The following is a 19,167-nucleotide window of genomic DNA, read 5'->3' as shown; positions in this document are numbered from 1 at the left end:
AGTCCTATATAAATTACGAAGTAAACCTACTGCCCAATTTTCCCCAGAGCCTTTTATCAACCCCAAATTATTCCCACTGCCCAACGCTTTCCCCATAGCCCTGTATCAATCTCAAATATTTCCCACAGCCCCGCTGTCTCCCATAGTCCTGTATCAGTCACAAACCTATCCCAGTTCCCCGGTCACTCACATAGCCCTGCATAAATCACAAATAATCCCACTATGGCTCTCACCCCATAGCCTTCTTTCAATCCCAAATAAAACCCACTACCCCATTCTCTCCTCACAGCCCTGTATCGATCACAAACTAATCCCACTGCTCCGCTCCCACCCATAGCCCTGTGTCAATCCCAAACATCTTGCAACGCTCCACTCTGTCCCATAGTCCTGTATCAATTTCAAACTAATTCTATTGTTCTTCTCTCTCCCATAGTCCTTTTTCAATTTCAAAACTAATCCCACTGATCGCCCCACTCATAGCCCTGAGTCAATCACAAACTAATCCCACTGCTCCACTCTCTCGCAGCCCAGCATCAATCCCAAAATAATCCCACTTCCCCAATCTCGTGCAAAGACCTGTATCAATCCCAAACTAAACCCATTGCCCCGCTCCCTCGCATAGTTCTGTATAAGTCACAAATCAGTCCCAGTTCTCCACTCTCTCCCGTAACGCAGTTTCAATCGACAAATAATCCCACTGTGCCATTCTCCTCCATAGCCTTGCATCAATCCTGAACTAAACCCACTACCCCACTCTCTTCTATTAGCCCTGTATCAGTCTCAAAATAATCCCACAGCCCTGCTCTCTCACAATAGTCCTGTATCAATCCCAAACTAATTCCACTGCTCTGATGTCCCCCCATAATCCTGTATCAATTTCAAACCAACTCCACTGTTCCACTCTCTCCCATAGTCCTGTATCAATTTCAAACTAATCCCACTGCTCGCCTCTCTCATAGACCTGCATCAACCCCAATCTTTTCCCAATGCTCTGCTTTCTCTCATAGCCCAGTATCAGTCCCCAAATAATACGACATCCCCGCTCTCGCCCAGACACATGTATCAATCTCAATCTAAATGCACTGCCCCATTGTCTCCCTTAGTCCTGTATCAATTCCAATCTACTGCAACTGTGCCGATCACTCACATAGCCCTGCATCAATGTGAAACTAATACCACCACTCTCTCCCCATAGTCATGTATCAGTGATAAACTGATCCAATTGCCCCACTGTCCAGACAGTCCTTTAGCAATCCCAAACCGATCCCACTTCCCCGCTCTCACCCTATAGCCCTTTATCAATGCAAAACTGCTCTCACAGTTCCAGCTCTGCACATAGCACTGTATCAATCCCAAACTGATCCCACTGCCCCACTCTCTCTCTCTCTCTCGCTGTAGGTAAAGTGGATTAGTAAACTCTCACGGTTATGTGAAATGATGGGCTGCCCAGCGGCCACAGATTAACTACTTTGAAACTCATGAGATGTGTTCACAGAATCACAGAATCACAGAAACCCCACAGTGCAGGTAGAGGCCATTTCGGCCCATCGGGCCTGCACCGACACATATCCCACCCGATCCCCGTAACCCCTACACCAACACATATCCCACCCTATCCCCGTAATCCCACGTATTTAATCCCCCTAACACTAAGGGTCAATTTATCGTAGCCAATCAACCTAAACCGCACATCTTTGGACTGTGGGAGGAAACCGGAGCACCCGGAGGAAACCCACGCAAACACGGGGAGAATGTGCAAACTCCACACAGACAGTCACCCGAGGCCGGATTCGAACCCGGGTCCCTGGCGCTGTGAGGCAACAGTGCTAACCACTATGCCACCGTGCTGCATCACGGTAGATTTGATTACCACGTCCGATCATCTTACTGATACAGGACTTTAAAGGCAAAGGTGAGCAGCCTGTCCATCATCCTTATAAATAAACCAAACACAGATAATTCTGGTGCTGCTTGCAGAGACTTACCAGAACACCAGACCACCATGGAATCCGTAATGGTAAAAACCGTCTATGGGGCGTCAAAATCACCGAGGTCATGGCCAAGATGCTGATCACCACACCATGAAAAATTTGCAAAATCTGAGGATCAGAAATTAAACTAATCCAGACAACAGGCCATAAAAATGCAAACCAAACACTAGAGTTTATTTCTAGAGGGCTAGAATTGTAAAGTAGTGAAGTTATGCTAAACCTGTATCGAACCTTGGTTAGACCACACTTACAGTACTGTGTGCAATTCTGGTCACACCATATTATAAAAAATGATATAGAGGATATAGGACAGGGTGCACCGAAGATTTACAAGGATTTTATCAGAAACGCGACGGTACACCTATCAGGTAAGGATCAAAAGGCTGGTTCTCTTTTCTCTTGAAAAGAGAACGCTGAGGTGTGGCCTAATAGTGGTCTTTAAAATCATGCAAAGGTTTTGAAAGAATAGATACTGAGAGAGTGTTTCACTTGTGCAGAAGATCAAAACTAGAGGCAATCAATTTAAGATAGTCAACAAGAAATGAAATAGGGAGTTTGGAGAGTGGTGAGAATGTGGAACTCGCTAGCACAGGGAGTGGTGATGCGAATAGCATAGATGCGTTTAAGGGGCGGTTAGATAAGCATGTGAGGTAGAATGGATCAATTGGTTAAGCTGATCGGGATAGATGAGGAAAGACGGGAGGATGCTCGAGTGAAGCATAAACATTGGAATCGACGGATTGGGCCGAATGTCCTGTTCCTGTGCTGTATATCCTATGTAATCCTATGTAATAGTAATGGGCACTTAGATTACAATTATGGACACATATATCTACACTGTCTTGATCGCATTTATATAGGATTGGGCACTTAAATTAAAATTATAAAGCAATTGACACATGATTCCACGACAAATTGATAGCATTTGAAATGAATGAGCACTTAGCTGACAATTATATAGCAATGGACACAAAAATCTACAATGGCTTGATAAAATTTATCCAGTAATCTACACTTAAATCTACAATGGATTGATAGCATTTATATAGAAATGGGCACTTAAACCTACAATGGATTCATAACGTTTGAATAGGAATGGACACAAGTATAAAATGGATTGAGTAATATTAAATACGCTGAGTATGGACAGCCACAAACTGCAATTAAATATCGGCTTTAGTGTAGAATAATTTGACAAAAAAATTTCACAGAGGCGGATTGATTAGAAATGGACACCACGGCCTAGAAATTCGGTATTGCCGAGTTTGGCACGCTAGTCCTGGCGATGCAAAAAGTTTAGTGCCAGGCGCAATTTAGCGCCAGCTAGCGCGATATAGGGTTGCAGCGCCCCTAAAGTGAATGTGGCATTAAATCAGGCACTGCACACTACTCTTACGGCGCTAACCCAGCGGCGCAACCCAATTTCGTGGCGGCGGGGTGCAGCGAGGGTGCTGTCAATGATCACTTTCCCTGAGACACACTGGCGCCGGCCAACTCTTAAAGGGGCAGTTCAATTGGCATCACCAGACACACTCACTGCCTTGTAGGCCTTCAAAGCAGTGTGAGACTACCTGTGGTGCACCAGCCTAGCAAGACATGGAAAGGGTGAGGCAGAGGGTGGAATGCCTCACTGATGGGGCATTGGATGCTTTGGTTGGTACAGTGAAATCAAGGCCAAGGAAGATGGTCGGAATGTGATTTATGTTTTGGACAGTCACCCGGGTGTGAGAGGCAGTTATGTGTCAGTGTATTAGTTTTGCTTTCTGTTGCCATAGCTTCCTCATGTTTGAAGGAACCACATTTTGTGTAATGAAACACTTTCTTCATTTACAATGACCATGCCTTCTATTTACATGCATCTTGCCCTTCACAGGCTTGGGGGTATCAGACCGGTTCCATTCCTGTTCTTGGAATGGCAACAAGCATTCCGGGAGAGGGGCCTACAAGCTACTTCTTATCAGCCTCTGACGCGCAGCCTGAGAAGAGCCGCTCGCGTAGAAGTTCAGGCCAGCAGGCATCTTCTCAGCCACGGACAGCGACGTCCTGCACCTTAGCTGAGGCTGCAGATCTGGCTGAAGCAGCTGGCACATCTCAGTCACCACCTCCTTTCTAAATCGAAGCCTTCTGACAAACTGCTCCTCCGGCATGTTCATGTATGAAAACTGCTGTCAGAAACCCTACCAGCGTAAGGTCTGCTGTGGCGACGTCTGTTGGCCCTCCTCCATCTGGCCATCCCCACCCCCCTCTCCCAGCATCTCAGTGCCCTTTCCAGATGATTCAGCAGCAAGATGTTCCCCTCCAATGCAGCCCCCATAATAAGTGCCCACAGGAAGTTTCCCCGTTGTCAAGGCTCACCAACAGCAAGGTGATGGTCAGAAGGCTGAAGATCGTCTGCCTGCGCTGGCTCAGTGGTCAAATGGCTCTCAGTGTGCAGCTCAGCAACTCTTTGTAGCTCTCGAGGAAGTTGTGCTCCAAAAATGGCTGCCGCTTTTAAACCACACCAGTCCCCTTTAAATAACGCTCCTCCAGCCCGAGAGCGACTAGGTAAGGCCCAGGTAAGATGTCAATATTAGCGCCAGGTGCTATGGAGGGGGGCGCCACTCAATTTCCGGTCCCAGGCGCTCAAAAGTTGTTGCTCACTCAAATGACGTCATAATCAGCCGGCGCCCATGAGCGGGCACTAAGATTTAGCGCCGGCGCTAAATGCATGTAAATATGGGACGAGGCGCTAGGCGCCTTGTGCCCAACCAGAAATTGGCTTGCGCCCCACTTCTTGGCCTCTTTAGGCATTAATCGGTGGCACTAACAACTGAATTTTTCCCCCTACCTGAAAGAAGGGGATATTATAAGGGGTTGACCAAGAGTTGGTCATAGATGTGGATTTTAAGCATAAGCTTATAGTTTTGAGCGACAGAAGGGTTATGGGAATTAATTCCAGAGATTCGGACGACACACACACATCTTTCAAAAACTTTTAAAATGGATGATATATTGGAAGTTTATGAGTCATAGAGTCATAGAGTTTTACAGCACAGAAAGAGGCCCTTCGGCCCATCGTGTCTGCGCCGCCCTTCCATCCCATCCAGTCTAATCCCATTTTCCAGCATTTGGTCCATAGCCTTGTATGCAATGGCATTTCAAGTGCTCATCCAAATGCTTCTTGAATGTTGTGAGGATCCCTGCCTCTACCACCCTTTCAGGCAGTGAGTTCCAGCTTCCAACCACCCTCTGGGTGAAAAAGTTCCTCCTCAAATCCCCCCTAAATCTCCTGCCCCTTACCCTGAATCTGTGCCCCCTTGTTATTGACCCCCCTACTAAGGGGAAAAGTTCCTCTTTATCTACCCTATCTATGCCCCTCATCATTTTGTACACCTCAATCAGGTCCCCCCTCAGCCTCCTTTGCTCCAAGGAAAACAACCCCAGCCTGTTGAGTCTTTCTTCATAGCTAAGGCGCTCCATCCCAGGTAACATCCTGGTGAATCTTCTCTGCACCCTCTCCAGAGCAATCACATAATTCCTATAGTGAGGCGACCAGAACTGCACACAGTACTCCAGCTGTGGCCTCACCAGCGTTTTGTACAGCTCCATCATAACCTCCCTGCTCTTATATTCTATGCCTCTGCTAATGAAGGCAAGTATCCCATATGCCTTTTTAGCCACCTTATCTACCTGTTCCGCTGCCTTCAGGGATCTATGTACATGTACACCAAGGTCCCTCTGACCCTCTGTACTTCCTAGGGTCCTACCACTCATTGTGTATTCCCTTGCCTTATTTGTCCGTCCAAAATGCATCACCTCGCACTTTTCCGGGTTAAATTCCATTTGCCACTTTTCCGCCCATCTGACCAACCCGTTAATATCGTCCTGTAGCCTGAGGCTTTCCTCCTCGCAATTTACCACCCCACCAATTTTCGTGTCATCCGCGAACTTACTAATCATACCCTTTACATTCTCATCCAAATCGTTAATGTAGATCACAAACAGCAAGGGACCGAGCACCGATCCCTGAGGTACCCCACTGGACACAGGCTTCCAGTCACAAAAGCAACCTTCGACCATCACCCTCTGCCTCCTGCCACTCAGCCAGTTTAGGATCCAACGCGCCAAGGCCCCCTGGATCCCATGGGCTCTTACCTTCTTGACCAGTCTCCTATGCGGGACTTTGTCAAAAGCTTTACTGAAGTCCATGTAAACCACATCCACAGCATTTCCCTCATCTACACACCTAGTCACCCCCTCGAAAAATTCAATCAGATTGGTCAGACATGATTTACCTTTGACAAAGCCATGCTGACTATCCCCGATTAATTCTTGCCTCTCCAAGTGGAGACTAATTTTGTCCCTCAGAATTTTTTCCAATAATTTCCCCACCACAGATGTTAGGCTCACTGGCCTGTAATTCCCTGGTTTATCCCTGCTACCCTTCTTGAATAATGGTACTACGTTAGCTGTTCTCCAGTCCTCTGGTACATCCCCTGTGGCCAGAGAGGTTCTGAAAATTTGTGTCAGAGCCCCTGCAATCTCCTCCTTTGCCTCACACAACAGCCTGGGATACATCTCATCCGGGCCTGGGGATTTATCCAATTTTTGGCCTGCTAAAACCGCTAGTACCTCCTCCCTCTCGATGCTAATATGTTCAAGTATGTCACAGTCCCCTTGCCCGACTTCTATGTCTACATCCTCTTTCTCCACAGTGAACACGGAGGCAAAAAATTCATTTAAAACCCCCCCCACTTCATCTGGCTCTACACACAGCTTGCCACTTTGGTCCCTAATGGGCCCTACCCTTTCCCTGGTAATCCTCTTGCCCTTAATATACTTATAAAACATCTTAGGATTTTCCTTTATTTTGCTCGCCAGTGTTATTTCATGGCCCCTCCTCGCCCTCCTAATTTCCTTTTTGAGTATGCCCCTGCACCTCTTATACTCCTCTGGGGCTTCCACCGTCTTTTGTCTTTTGTAACTGCCAAAAGCCCCCCTTTTTTTCCCAATGCATTTTTGTATATCCTTTGTCATCCAAGGTTCCCTTTGCTTGTTGGTCCCACCCTTGACCTTTACAGGAACATGTTGGTGTTGTACTCTCTCTATTTCCCTTCTGAAAGCCTCCCACTGTTTTGATGTGGATTTTCCTATAAGTAGCTGCTCCCAGTCCACTTTGGCCAGATCCTGTCTTATCTTATTAAAATCGGCCTTCCCCCAATTTAGAACCCTTATTTCCGGGCCGTCTTTGTCTTTTTCCATGACCACCTTAAATCTCACCGAATTGTGAGCAGTTTTGTTTTGACTTGGTGCCATTGTCTCAATTGATTGTGAAAAAGGGAGACAGGCTGATGACGAAAGACATTTCTCAGTAAATGCTCGCAGAGCACCAAAAACTCTAGCTTTGTATCGGGATTTTTCAATACTCACAGAAGGATATCGCAGCTTTCCTTTGCGACCATAAGATTTCGATTTTCTTTCATCTAAACAAATTATCAAAGTATTGAAAATAATTCTGCTTTTCACTCATACAAAGATTGCATGCAACAGTTTCAGCATTGATGCAAGCAGTTTTATTCAAAGACATTCTGAAACGTAAAAGAATAAAATATGAAGATAATATATCTGATGCAAAATCTACCTGCCTCCCTGCCTCCCTGTCTGTCTAGGAGAAGGAACAGAACAGAGTGTCTTACGACTACTGATGGACCTTGTTGGTATTTGCTCTTGGTTTGTGGTGACACTGTCAGGGCAGCATGTGTTGCTCTTACCTAATTGCCTCGAGGGATTTAAGAGCCTAGTGCCTGCCTTGCCACATCACACCCACCACAAGAACAATTTATTGGTACTGCACAAGTGACTGGCAATGATCATCTTCAACAAGGGAGAGCCTAACCATTTCACCTTGACAATTGATGGCATTAAAATTGCCGAATGCCCAACATCAATACCCTGGGAGTCACCATTGCCCAAATACTCAACACGCACTACATAAATGTCATGGCTACTGGAGTAGGTCAAAGGTTGGTTATTATGCAGAGAGTGGCTCACCTCTGGACTCCACCAGAAACACCTCACCACCATTTGCAAGGAACAATTCAGGGCTGTACTGTACTACTCTCCACTTGCCTGGATTGGTGAAACTGCAACTATACGCAAGACACTCGACGCCATCCATGTCAAAGCAATCCACTTGATTGGCAGCCCCTCCACCATAGTAAACATCTGCTCTCTCCACCACTGGCGCACCTTGGCTGCATGTGTATTCAGGAATGGCAGTGTCCTGAATGCGAGAAATATCTGGTGGAGAAATATTCAGCACAAACTTTGAGTACTCACCTGAAGATGCGGTTGGCTGCATCTCTAACGATCCCTGTTGCTGAGAAGCAATCACTTCTGGACTGGTTGGTGATATAAGAGTAATGCCTTCTGCCGATTTCTTTTCCTGACCATCAGTTGCATCGTTACCCTGCAAAGATAAGGACATCAGCAAAGCTCAGTACTGTGCCATTGGGATTGCACATGTCTTCACGAACAGTTGTGAAGGGTTTCGACTCAATATTGAGACTCCCAGACTGTAATCCATCGTTCTTCTTCCTCTGGTAATTCTATCGTGCTGGTGTGATGATGTTTAGGATGATGGGTCTCTGAATAGGATTACATCAGGCTGTTACTTGACACATCTGAGGCTCTTCCAACTTCGAGCAGCAGTAACTTGCATTTATATCGCTTCTAAAACGTAGGCTAAAGGTCACAATAGGGTTCACAGAGGTGTAATCAGACAGAAATTACACCGTGATATTGAAGCAGCCATTAGAGACACTGCTCAAGGATATTGGCTAGAAATTCGTCTCGGGTGGTGGCGCACAGCGGGCGGTATAGGATCGGCCGCCCATTATATGCAGCGCCAGATATGCAGCTACGTTGCAATCAATGGAACTGAATAGACGGCGCTGCACATAATGGGCAGCCGATCCGGAACCACCCGTTTCCCGCCACCGCCCGAGACGAATGTCTAGACCATAAGGTTTTAAGCAATATCTTAAAGGAGGAGAGAGAAGGAGAAAGACGGAAAGGTTTAGCGTGGGAATTTCAGATACTATGGATTATGCAGCTGAAGGCACGGCCGCCAATGGTGGGGAAAAGGGATTGGGTGCCAGAATTGGCGGAATGGTTATAGGGTGGAGTCACCAGACATTGTTGAGCAGATCTTTGCAGAGTCAACACGGCTAAGTTGTAGGACACTTTGTCCTGAATTGGTGCCTGGGTCCTTGCTGATATTCCTATCTATTTTGATTTTACTTATTAAATTCAAAAGCACAACTTGGCATGGCGGGTTTCTGAACTCATTGCATACATATAGGAAATGCTGGAAATACTCAGCATATGTGGAGAGAGAATCAGATTTAACGTTTCATGTCAATGACATTTTGTCAAAACAGGTAAATGTGAGAGATTACCTTACCCGCTCATTTTGCTATTCTGCTGTAACCACCTGCACCTCCGCTAGACCCAGCTGTTGTTTATTTTCATGTTGCATCAGCACCTCCCTTTGTCTTCATTCCTTTTTTCAGTTAATCACTCAGGCCCTTCACCCTATCACAGAACTTTCCCTTTGCTGTGTTCTGCCCCCATTTCGCTGCCTTTGTATTGCTTAAAATCGATTAAATCTCTAACATCTTCCAGCTCAGACGTAGAGTCTACAATCTGAAACGTTAACTCTGGTTCTCTCTCCACATATGCTGCCTGACCTGCTGATTATTTCCAGCATTTCCTATTTTATTCCAGATTTCCTGTATCCGCAATATTTTGCTTGTCTGATGCACCAATGTAAGCGACGGATTCCACACCATAACCACTAAACTAGCGAACAACTGCTAATAAAAAACACACAATTGCAGGCTTGAGTGAGCACTGCAGATCGCTAAACAAATCAGGAATTGATTCAGTCAGTGTTCCCAAGAGAATCATTCTCCTCCCTAAGCCATATAAGATAAGTGTTTGCAAAGACTCACGGTAGTGGTAAAGAAAAACGAGATGCAATCGCAGTCACCTCCTCCTCAACACAAAGGGCTAATTCTGCAGTTGCGCGGTGATGTAAAACGGGTGATATCGAATTTACCGCCCGTTATACACTTCGCCCGATATTCCAGTCCAAAGAAAAGGAGGTCAATTCTATACCTCCCGATGTACACACTCGGTCAAAGTTAAAATGCACCCCCATGACGTAATGTGGAGGAGGTCCCAGTTGCAAACACATCTGCTGATGAGAAGGCTGGTTTGCCCAGTCTTTGTGGAAAAGCAATGGGATTTGCACCTTCAGTGCGATCTACTACATTCCTTCAGCTAAGTGCCTGAGAGACCTGCAGAACTAACATCCCTAGTCCATGAACACAATAAACTGACGCAAAACACGATCGTTGACCGCATCCCTCATGCTATCTCAACTCCCTTGGACCTGCAGGTCACTGCTCTGTTGCAGACCTTTTCTCTGTTACCGGAATTAAACTCACGAGGACAAAGATGGGGTGAAACTGCAACAAACGGATTCGCCGTTTGTTCTATGTTACGGTGAGTTTGCTCTTTGTAACCTGACAGCCTCCCCTCAGTGATAAGAACATATGAAATAGGAGCAGGTGTAGACCAATCGGATCTTCGAGAGTGAGCGGCCATTCATTACAATCATTTATTTTTATTCGTTCATGCGATGTAGGCGTCACTGGCAAAGCCAGCATTTATTTCGTATCTCTAGCTGCACTTGAGAAAGTGATGGTGAGCTCTTGAACCGCTGCCTTCTGATTGACCTTTAAACTCAATTTCAATTTCCCACCCGATCTCTGTATCCCTGGATTCCCGTATTGTCCTAAAATCTATGGATCTCAATCTTGAATAAATTCATCCCCAAACGTTTGGTGCAGAGAATTCCAATGATTTACATCCCTGGGAATGAACAAATTCCTCCAGTCTTAAAAGGACGACCCCGAATCATGAGACTTGAATCTTAGTTCCAGAATCTTCAGCCAGGGAAAACAACCACTGTACATCTAGTTTGTCAATCCCCCACCGAGTCTTATATGTTTCAATGAGATCACTTTTCATTCTTCTGAACTTCAGAGAGTACAGGCCCAATCGACACGTCTCTCCTCGTAGGAAAAACCACTAATCATAGGTATCAATCTGGTGAACCTTCGTTGCACCACCTCTAATGCTGTTCCATTTCTAGCTCCCAAACTGCAACTGAGCTAAGTTGTTCTCGGTTGTGTCGATTAGTAAAGATGAAGTAATGAAAGGGCCGCATCTTCAAACACCGAAACAGTGTGCAGTCAGCTCCCCCTGGAGTGGTGCTAACTTTCAGAACAAACGGGAATCTGTTCAACTTCCATCACATCCAGTCCAGATCGAAGGCCGTCCCTTCCTCTGTCGTCGAACTACAGTATGCAGATATAGCTTGCACCTGCGCACACTCGGAGGTTGAACTCGAAACCATTGCTAACACCTTCAATGAAGCATACAAGAGCATGGGCCTTACACTAAACATCCGGAAAACAAAGGACCTATACCAACCTGCCCCCGCCACACCGTACTATCCACTGATTATCAAAATCCATGACAAGGCCTTGGACAACGTGGACCACATTCCATACTTCGGGAGCCTACTGTCAACAAGGGCAGACGTCGGTGAAGATGTCCAACACCGCCTTCAGTGTGCCACTGCAGCCTTTGATCGCCTGAGGAAGAGAGTGTTTCAAGACCAGGACCTCAAAGCCAGCACCAAGCTCATGGTCTAGAGAGTAGTAGTAATACCTGCCTTGCTGTATGACTCAGAGACATGGACCATGTACAGCAGGGACCTCAAAGGACTGGAGAGGTACCACAAACACTGCCTCTGCAAGATCCTGCAAATCCGTTGGAAGGAGAGGCGCACCAATGTCAGTGATCTCGCTCAGGTTAACATCCACAGGATCGAAGCTTTGACCACGCTTGGTCAACTCGGATGGACGGCTCACATCATCTGCATGCCCGACACGATACTCCCAAAACACGCGCTCTACTCAAAGCACGGACACTGCAAGAGAGCCCCAGGTGGGCAGAGGAAACGCTACAAGGACACCCTAAAAGCCTGTTTGAATCAGTTGAACTTCCCACCGACACCTGGGAATTCCTGGCCCAAGACCGCACAAAATGGAAAAGAGGCATCCAGGAAGGCAACGAACACCACGAGTCTCTTCACTGGGAGCAAGCAGAAGCCAAGTGCAAGCAGCGCATGGAGCGCACGTCAACTCAAGCACCCAACCCACCCATTCCTTCAACCACCATCAGCCTCACCTCAGTCTTCAGGCCCCACATTGGACTCATCAGTCACCTGAGAACTCATTTTTAACGTGGACGCAAGTCATCCTCGGTTCCGAGGGACTGCCTAAGAAGAAGAAGCAGGACAATACCGCAAACCACAGTCCAGAGATGGTTCAAAGAACCAGCAAGAAATTCCTCAAAGAGAATAAAAATCCCAAATTACCAGTAAAGAGAATAGTGGGTGAAATCATAGAATGCTGTAGTACAGAAGGAGATTGTTCCACCCATTGTACCCATGCTGTTCAATTAATCCCACTCCTCTTATCTTTCCCCACAGACCAGCCATTTTTCTCCTTTTGAAGTATTTATCCAATTCCAATTTTCAAAGTTAATAATGAATGTAACTATCAGACAGGATAGAGAGGGAAGTAAAAAGGGAGGGTGCGTCGTGTTATTGATTAAATAAACTATTAAAGTTGTGAGCAGGGATGACATGTTGGAGGGATCATGAACCGAAGCGAAATGGGTCGATTTGAAAAACAAATTAGGGGCGATCTCACTGCTGGGTGTGTACTACAGACCCCCAAACAGTGAGAGGGAGGTAAGAGAACAAATATGTAGACACATTTCTGAGAAGTGCAAAACTATAGGGCCGTAATAGTAGGGGATTTCAACTACCCCAATATTATCTGCGATAAAATTAGTGTGAATGGTATAGAGGGTGCAGAATTCCTAAAATGCATCCCGGAGTTTTTTTTGCCAGTATGCAGAAAGTCCAAAAAGGGAGGGGGCGGTTCTGCACTTAGTTTTAGGGAATGAAACTGGGCAGGTAGAAGGTGTATCAGTGGAGGAGCATTTTGGTGCTAGCGACCATAGTTCTGTTAGATTTAAGGTAGTTATGGAAAAGGACAAGGAATAAAAAAAACAATTGGGGACCAGCAAATGTTGCTATGCTCAGACGAGAGTTAGCCATAGTGGACTGGAAACAGTTACTTGGAGGTAAATTAGTGTCACTGTGGGGGGCATTCAAGGAGGAAATCCGGAGGGTTCAGACCAATATGTGCCCTTGAAGAAGAAAAAGTGGGGCTAACAAAGATTGAGCCCCGTGTATATCTCGAGGCACACAGGGTAGGATAAAGTGAAAAAGGGAGGCGTATGACTGATACTGAGGGCTAAATACTCCATTGACTTTAGAGGAGTGCAGAAACTGCAGGGGTCCAATTAAAAGGATATTAGGAAAGCAAAGAGAGAGCATGGAAAACTCTTGGCAAGTAATATCAAGGAAAACCCAAAGATGTTTAATAACTATATTAAGAGCAAGAGAATAACAGAAGAAAGGGTTGGGCCTATTCGAGATCATGAGGGCAATCTGTGTGTGGAGGCGGGTGACGTCTGTAGGGTTCTAATGAATTATTTGCGTATGATTTCACAAAGGAGAGGGCGAAGCAGACACTGCTATCAGGGGGGAGGAGTGTCAAATATTAGATGAAATAAACATAGTGAGAGAGGAAGTATTAAAGGGTTTAGCAGCTTTAAGAGTGGATAAATCCACAGGCCCAGATGAAATATATCCCAGGCTGTTAAGTGAAGCAAAAGAGGAAATAGCATAGACCCTGACTATCATTTATCAATCCTCTCTGTCTTCAGGTGCAGTGCCAGAGGACTGGAGGGCTGCTAATGTGGTACCCTTTGTTTAAAAAGGGAGCAAAGGATAGACCGAGTAATTACTGGCCATTCACACTAAACTGGGTGGTGGGAATATTATTGGAAATAATTCTAAAGGGCAGGACAAATCTTTATTTAGAAAGACACGGATTATTCAACGACAGTCAGCACTGATTTGTTAAGGAAATGCTGTGTCTGACAAACCTGATTGAATTTATTGAGAATGTAACAGGGAAGGCAGATGAGGGTAGTGCATTGGATGTAGTGTATATGGAATTTAGCAATGCATTTGTAAAGGTTCCACATGGCAGACTGGTCACGAAGTTAAAAGCCTATGGGATCCAGGGCAAAGTGTCAAGTTGGTTTCAAAACTGGCTCGGAGACAGGAAGCAGAGAGTAATAGTTGATGGGCGTTTTTGTGACTGGAAGGATGTTTACAGTGGGGGTCCGCATGGCTCAGTACGAGGTCCCTTGTTTTTTGTGGTATATATCAAAGATCTAGACTTGAATATAGGGGGTATGATTAAGAGGTTTGCAGATGATACTGAAACCGGCTGTGTTGTTGATACTGAAGATGGAAGCTGTAGACTGCAGGAAGATATCAATAAATTGGTCAGGTGGGCAGACCAGTAGCAAATGGAATTCAATCCGGAGAAGTGTGAGGTAATGCATTTGGGGAGGGCTAACAATAGGGAATACATATTCAATGGTAGGACACTGAGTAGCGTGGAGAAATGAAAGGACTTTTGGGTGCATGTCCACAGAAGGTAGCAGGCCAGGTAGATAAGCTGGTTCAGAAAGCATACGGAATGCGTGACTTTATTAGCCGTGGTATAGAATACAAGAGCATGGAGGTTATGCATCGACTATATGACACACTAGTTAGGCCTCAGCTAGAGTACTGCGTGCAGTTCTGGTCACCACATTACAGGAATATATGATTGCACTAGAGAGGGTAGAGAAAAGATTTACAAGGGTGTTGCCCGGAGTAGAGAAGAAAGACAGGATAGGCTGGGATTGTTTTCCTTGGAACAGGGGAGGCTGATGGGAGACCTTATTGAGGTGTATAAAATTATGAGGGGTATAGTTAAAGTGAATAGAAAGGAACTATTACTCTTAGCAGATGTGTCAGAAACCAGGGGGCACAGATTTAAAGTAATCGATGAAAGGTGTAGAGGGAATTTGGGGGCAAAGTTCTTCTCCCAGAGGGTTGTAGGAGTCTGGTGCTCACTGCCTGAAAGAGTGGTAGAGGCAGGAACCCTAACCACATTTAAAAAGTACTTGGATGTGCAGTTGGAATTCTCTAACCTGCAGGGCTACGGAACAAGAGCTGGGAAATGGGATTAGGCTGGATAGCTATTTGTTCACCGGTGCGGACATGATGGGCCAAAATGGCCTCCTTCTCTGCTGTAATGTTTCATGATTCTCTGATTCTATGAATGTGCTTCTACCACCCTTTCAGGCAGTACATTCCAGATCAGAACAATTCGCTGCGTAACAAATAAGTCACCTCACTTCCTCCTCTGGTTCTTTTACCAATTACCTAAATCTGTGCCTTTTGGTTATCGACCCACCTGCCAATAGAAACAGTTTGTCATTATTAACCCTAGGCGTCAGCAATGGCTGAGAGGTCGCCCTCTGGCTGCTGAGTTAATAGGTCGTAGTTTGAAGTCTGACTCCAGAGGTGCCGTCTTTCTGAATGAGACATTAAACCAAGACCACATCTGCTCGCTCAGGTGGATATGAAAGATCCCATCCTAATATTTTGAAGTAGAACAGTGGAGTGCACCCGTACTCCATGAGTCATTCGTTATCCCTCAACGAACATCAGTATTAATAGATTATCTGATCATTAACCCTATGCTGTATGTGAGAGCTTGCTATGCGCAAATTGGCTGTAAGGTTTTGGTCTGAAAAGGCGCTATATAAATGCAAAGCAAAATTGTTTTCTTTTCAAAACCCTTCATAATAGTAAACACCTTTATTAAATATCCACTTAAAATCCCCTGCTTTAAGGAATTAATCTGGGATTCTCCCAATAGTGCCTCCGTATCAATGGCGGGAATCGGTTTTGTTTTTGCAAGTCATTCATGGGAACCATCCGGGAGTATAAGCTGGATGTCTCAGCCCAGGAATGGCTGACGGTTGCTCAAGGTCCTTATTTTTGTTTGCTCTTGCGGTGCGGTGACACTGGAAGGGCAGTATTTATTGCCGATCCCCAGCTGCTCCGAGGGCTTTCGGAGTCTGATACTGACGGTGCCACTGTCGCTCCATCCCAAGAACGATTCGGTGACATCGCAAAAGTGCCAACCAAGGGCAATGCCCAACAATGGAGGGTCCAACCAAATCCCCTTGCCATTCGATGGCACCGCCAGCGCCCAATTGCCCTACCGTCAATATCCTGCTGGCCAATATTGGGCAGCATCTCAATTGTAACAGCCAGGTAAATGCCATGGCACAGGAGCAGGACAGTGGCTGGGTATTCTGCGGCGAGTGGTTCAATTCATGACTCCCCAATATTTTTCCAGCATTTACAAAGCAGAAGTCAGGAGTGTGATCGAATTCTCAGCACTTGCCTGGATGAGTGCAGCTCCTGCAACACTCAAGTAGCTCGATAACATACAGAAAATAACAATCCTCTTGATTGGCACCCTATCCACCAATTTAAACATTCACCCCCTCCACCATCTGCACAGCGTGCCTGCAGTGTGTACCACCTACAAGATGCACTGCAGCAACAAGGCAAGAATTATTCAGCAGCACCTCTTAGACCCACGATCTCTACCACCTTGAAGGACAAGAAACCAGGTGCATGGGACCACCATCACCTGCAAGTTCCCCTCCAAATTACACACTATCCTGACTTGGAAATATATCGCTGTTCCTTCATCGTTGCTGGATCGCAATCCTGGAAATCAATCCCTAACAGCAGAGCGGTAGTATCTTCACCACAGGGACAGCAGCAGTAAAGTGGCGGCTCACCGCCAGCTTCTCAAGGGCAATAAATGCTGGCCTTGCCAGCGAAGCCCACATAATGGGAATTAAAAAACACAAAACTCTTTATTGTTCAAAACTTATAACGCAACCGAGCAATATTTTTATCCTCCATTGTTTCTCTACCGTTGCTGTTGTTTCATATGACGGAAATAGCTTATAATGGGATGTTTAGTTTGGCTATCGATTCGACGGCCTCCTGAGGTGCTGAGTGGGAAAATGAGGTGCGTTCCTTAACAAGTTTTAGTGGGCAGGTTGATGTGAGTGTTCGATGGTCTGGGATTCATGGCCACTGTCGCACTTCGCGTCATGCCTCATCATCCACTTGGTGAGCAGGTGGCTGCATCTTCCAGGTCCCGGGTGGATTGAGTTGACCGCTGTCTTCGAGCGAGGTCGTAGCTAGGGACCATTGCTGTTGGGTCAGTGATGATGTGCTTGTTCTTAACATTTCATGTGTCCCATGATTCCGCCCTTCTGGACAGTGGGTCGGTACCAGCTGCATGAATATTGCCTGCCATTTCCCAGATTAGCCGGTGTGATTTCAAGAGCTTTGGTGGTGTTTTTTTTAAGTCATTGTGAATTAGAAGTCGATGTTTTCTCGTATCACCGAGCATGGAGTTGTCGTAGCGAATGGCAGGTGGGACAGCACCAGGAGTCAGTTAGTTGGAGTGGACTAGAGCATCACTAACTCCATCCTCATGGCAGCATTTAGCTGCATGTCCATGGTCTTTATGTGGTGGCTGCAGGACCATGAGGCAGAGCAGTATTCGGCAGCAGAGTAGACTAGGCTACTGGTAAGGAGCAGAGTGTAATGGCTGTGCTCTTCCATGTCATTCCAGCGAGTTTCCAAACCTGGTTCACCCTGTTGTTTACTTTTTGACCGTTGTTGGTTAAATGAGGCCGAAAGGTGAGAGTCTTGTGCACATTGACGCCCAAGTGTTATGGGTGGGGTTCATGGGTAACTCGCCTTACACTGATTGACTATTCCAAAACCAATGCCTTACAATTCTCAATTTTTTTGTCGTGACGGGGAGACCATGGAAAAATCGCAAAAGAGGAAAATGCAAATTACCTGCAAAGTTTCCACCAAATCCATCCGTGGAATTTTCACAAGAATACTCTTTATCACACGCAAATGCTCTTGGTCATTTGGACAGCTTTTCTTGATCAGCTCTACCAGTTCCAAAGGGTCAGCATCCTCGATTTTCCCAGCCGGGATTTCCTCCTCTCCCAGAATGTGTCTGAATTTTTTCAGCTCAGCAACTGACAGATTCTCTAGCGTTCTTACAGCTCGATCCATGAACTGCTGACAATCTACTCCAAATGCAAAAAATAGATGTATTGCACTGCCTGACTGTGTTTCTGCTTTCTGATAAAATGGCTTTTAAGAACATAAGAAATAAGAGCTGGAGTAGGCCATACGGCCTTTCGAGCCTGCTCTGCCATTCAATAAGACCATGGCTGATTTTCTACCTCAATTCAACTTTCCTTCCAGATCCTCAAATCGCTTGAATCCCATAGTGTTTAAAATTCTATCGAACACAGTCTTGAATATATTCAAAGTCTCATCCCTCTGGTGTACAGCATTCCAAAGATTCACAACGCCCTTAGTGAAGGAATGTCTCCTCAGCTGATTCCTAACTGGCTGATCACTTATCCTAAGGCTATGAGGGTTGCTGAAGGTTGAAGTTTGAAATTAACATTTCAGGTTTTGCACTTCATCCAATAGAAATGCTTAGTTAAAACCGTAGTCACTGTTGTGTTGTGAAATCTCAGTTAACATTGAAATCTGCAATTCATTAATAGAGACGGGAATGGATCAGAAACTGGTCTTTTCTCTTCTGAGACTTGGTGTGACGTAAAGTAGCAGACAGGACTGAAAGGCTCCACTCTTTGATGGGTGACTGGGTGGGGCAGTGAGACAAATACTGGTCCTTCTCCCTGTGGGACCTGGCGTCAAAACAAGCAACCAGTCAGAGGGGATAAAGGGCGCATCTCCCTGATTCTGGATTGGTTGGGTCAGAAAATCTAATTTCACGCTTTCAGACCTAGGCTCAATTGCATCTCCAGAGAGAGAGAAGTGGTGAAGGGCTGCTCTCTCTCTGATCGGTATTGAGTGGGGCAGTGTGTCAGACACTGGCCTTTTACCCTCTGGGAACTGGACTCATATCCAGCCCCAGACAGAGGTGGTAGAGAGCTCTGCTCTCTGACAGGCAGTGAGTGGGGCAGTAGGGCAGACCCAGAC

General features: G+C 45.9%; 1 protein-coding gene across 1 annotated transcript in view; it reads right to left on the bottom strand.

Moving 5' to 3' along the window:
- The window catches only part of LOC147111384 (uncharacterized), a 30,283-nt gene extending 12,061 nt beyond the window's left edge, over nt 1-18,222 (bottom strand). Inside the window, exons 1-4 of the mRNA XM_085999879.1 lie at nt 17,995-18,222; nt 8,022-8,439; nt 7,401-7,453; nt 1,986-2,099 (exon numbers count right to left, since the gene is read on the bottom strand). Coding sequence (XP_085856005.1) covers nt 1,986-2,099; nt 7,401-7,453; nt 8,022-8,439; nt 17,995-18,222 — 813 coding nt within the window. The remainder of the gene's footprint in view (nt 1-1,985; nt 2,100-7,400; nt 7,454-8,021; nt 8,440-17,994) is intronic.
- Nucleotides 18,223-19,167: the final 945 nt, after the last annotated feature.

This window comes from Somniosus microcephalus, chromosome 10 (assembly GCF_052327205.1).
Source record: "Somniosus microcephalus isolate GS21.2 chromosome 10, FLI_Smic_1.0, whole genome shotgun sequence".
Lineage (NCBI taxonomy): Eukaryota > Metazoa > Chordata > Chondrichthyes > Squaliformes > Somniosidae > Somniosus > Somniosus microcephalus.
This window is presented reverse-complemented; position numbering and strand designations above follow the sequence as displayed.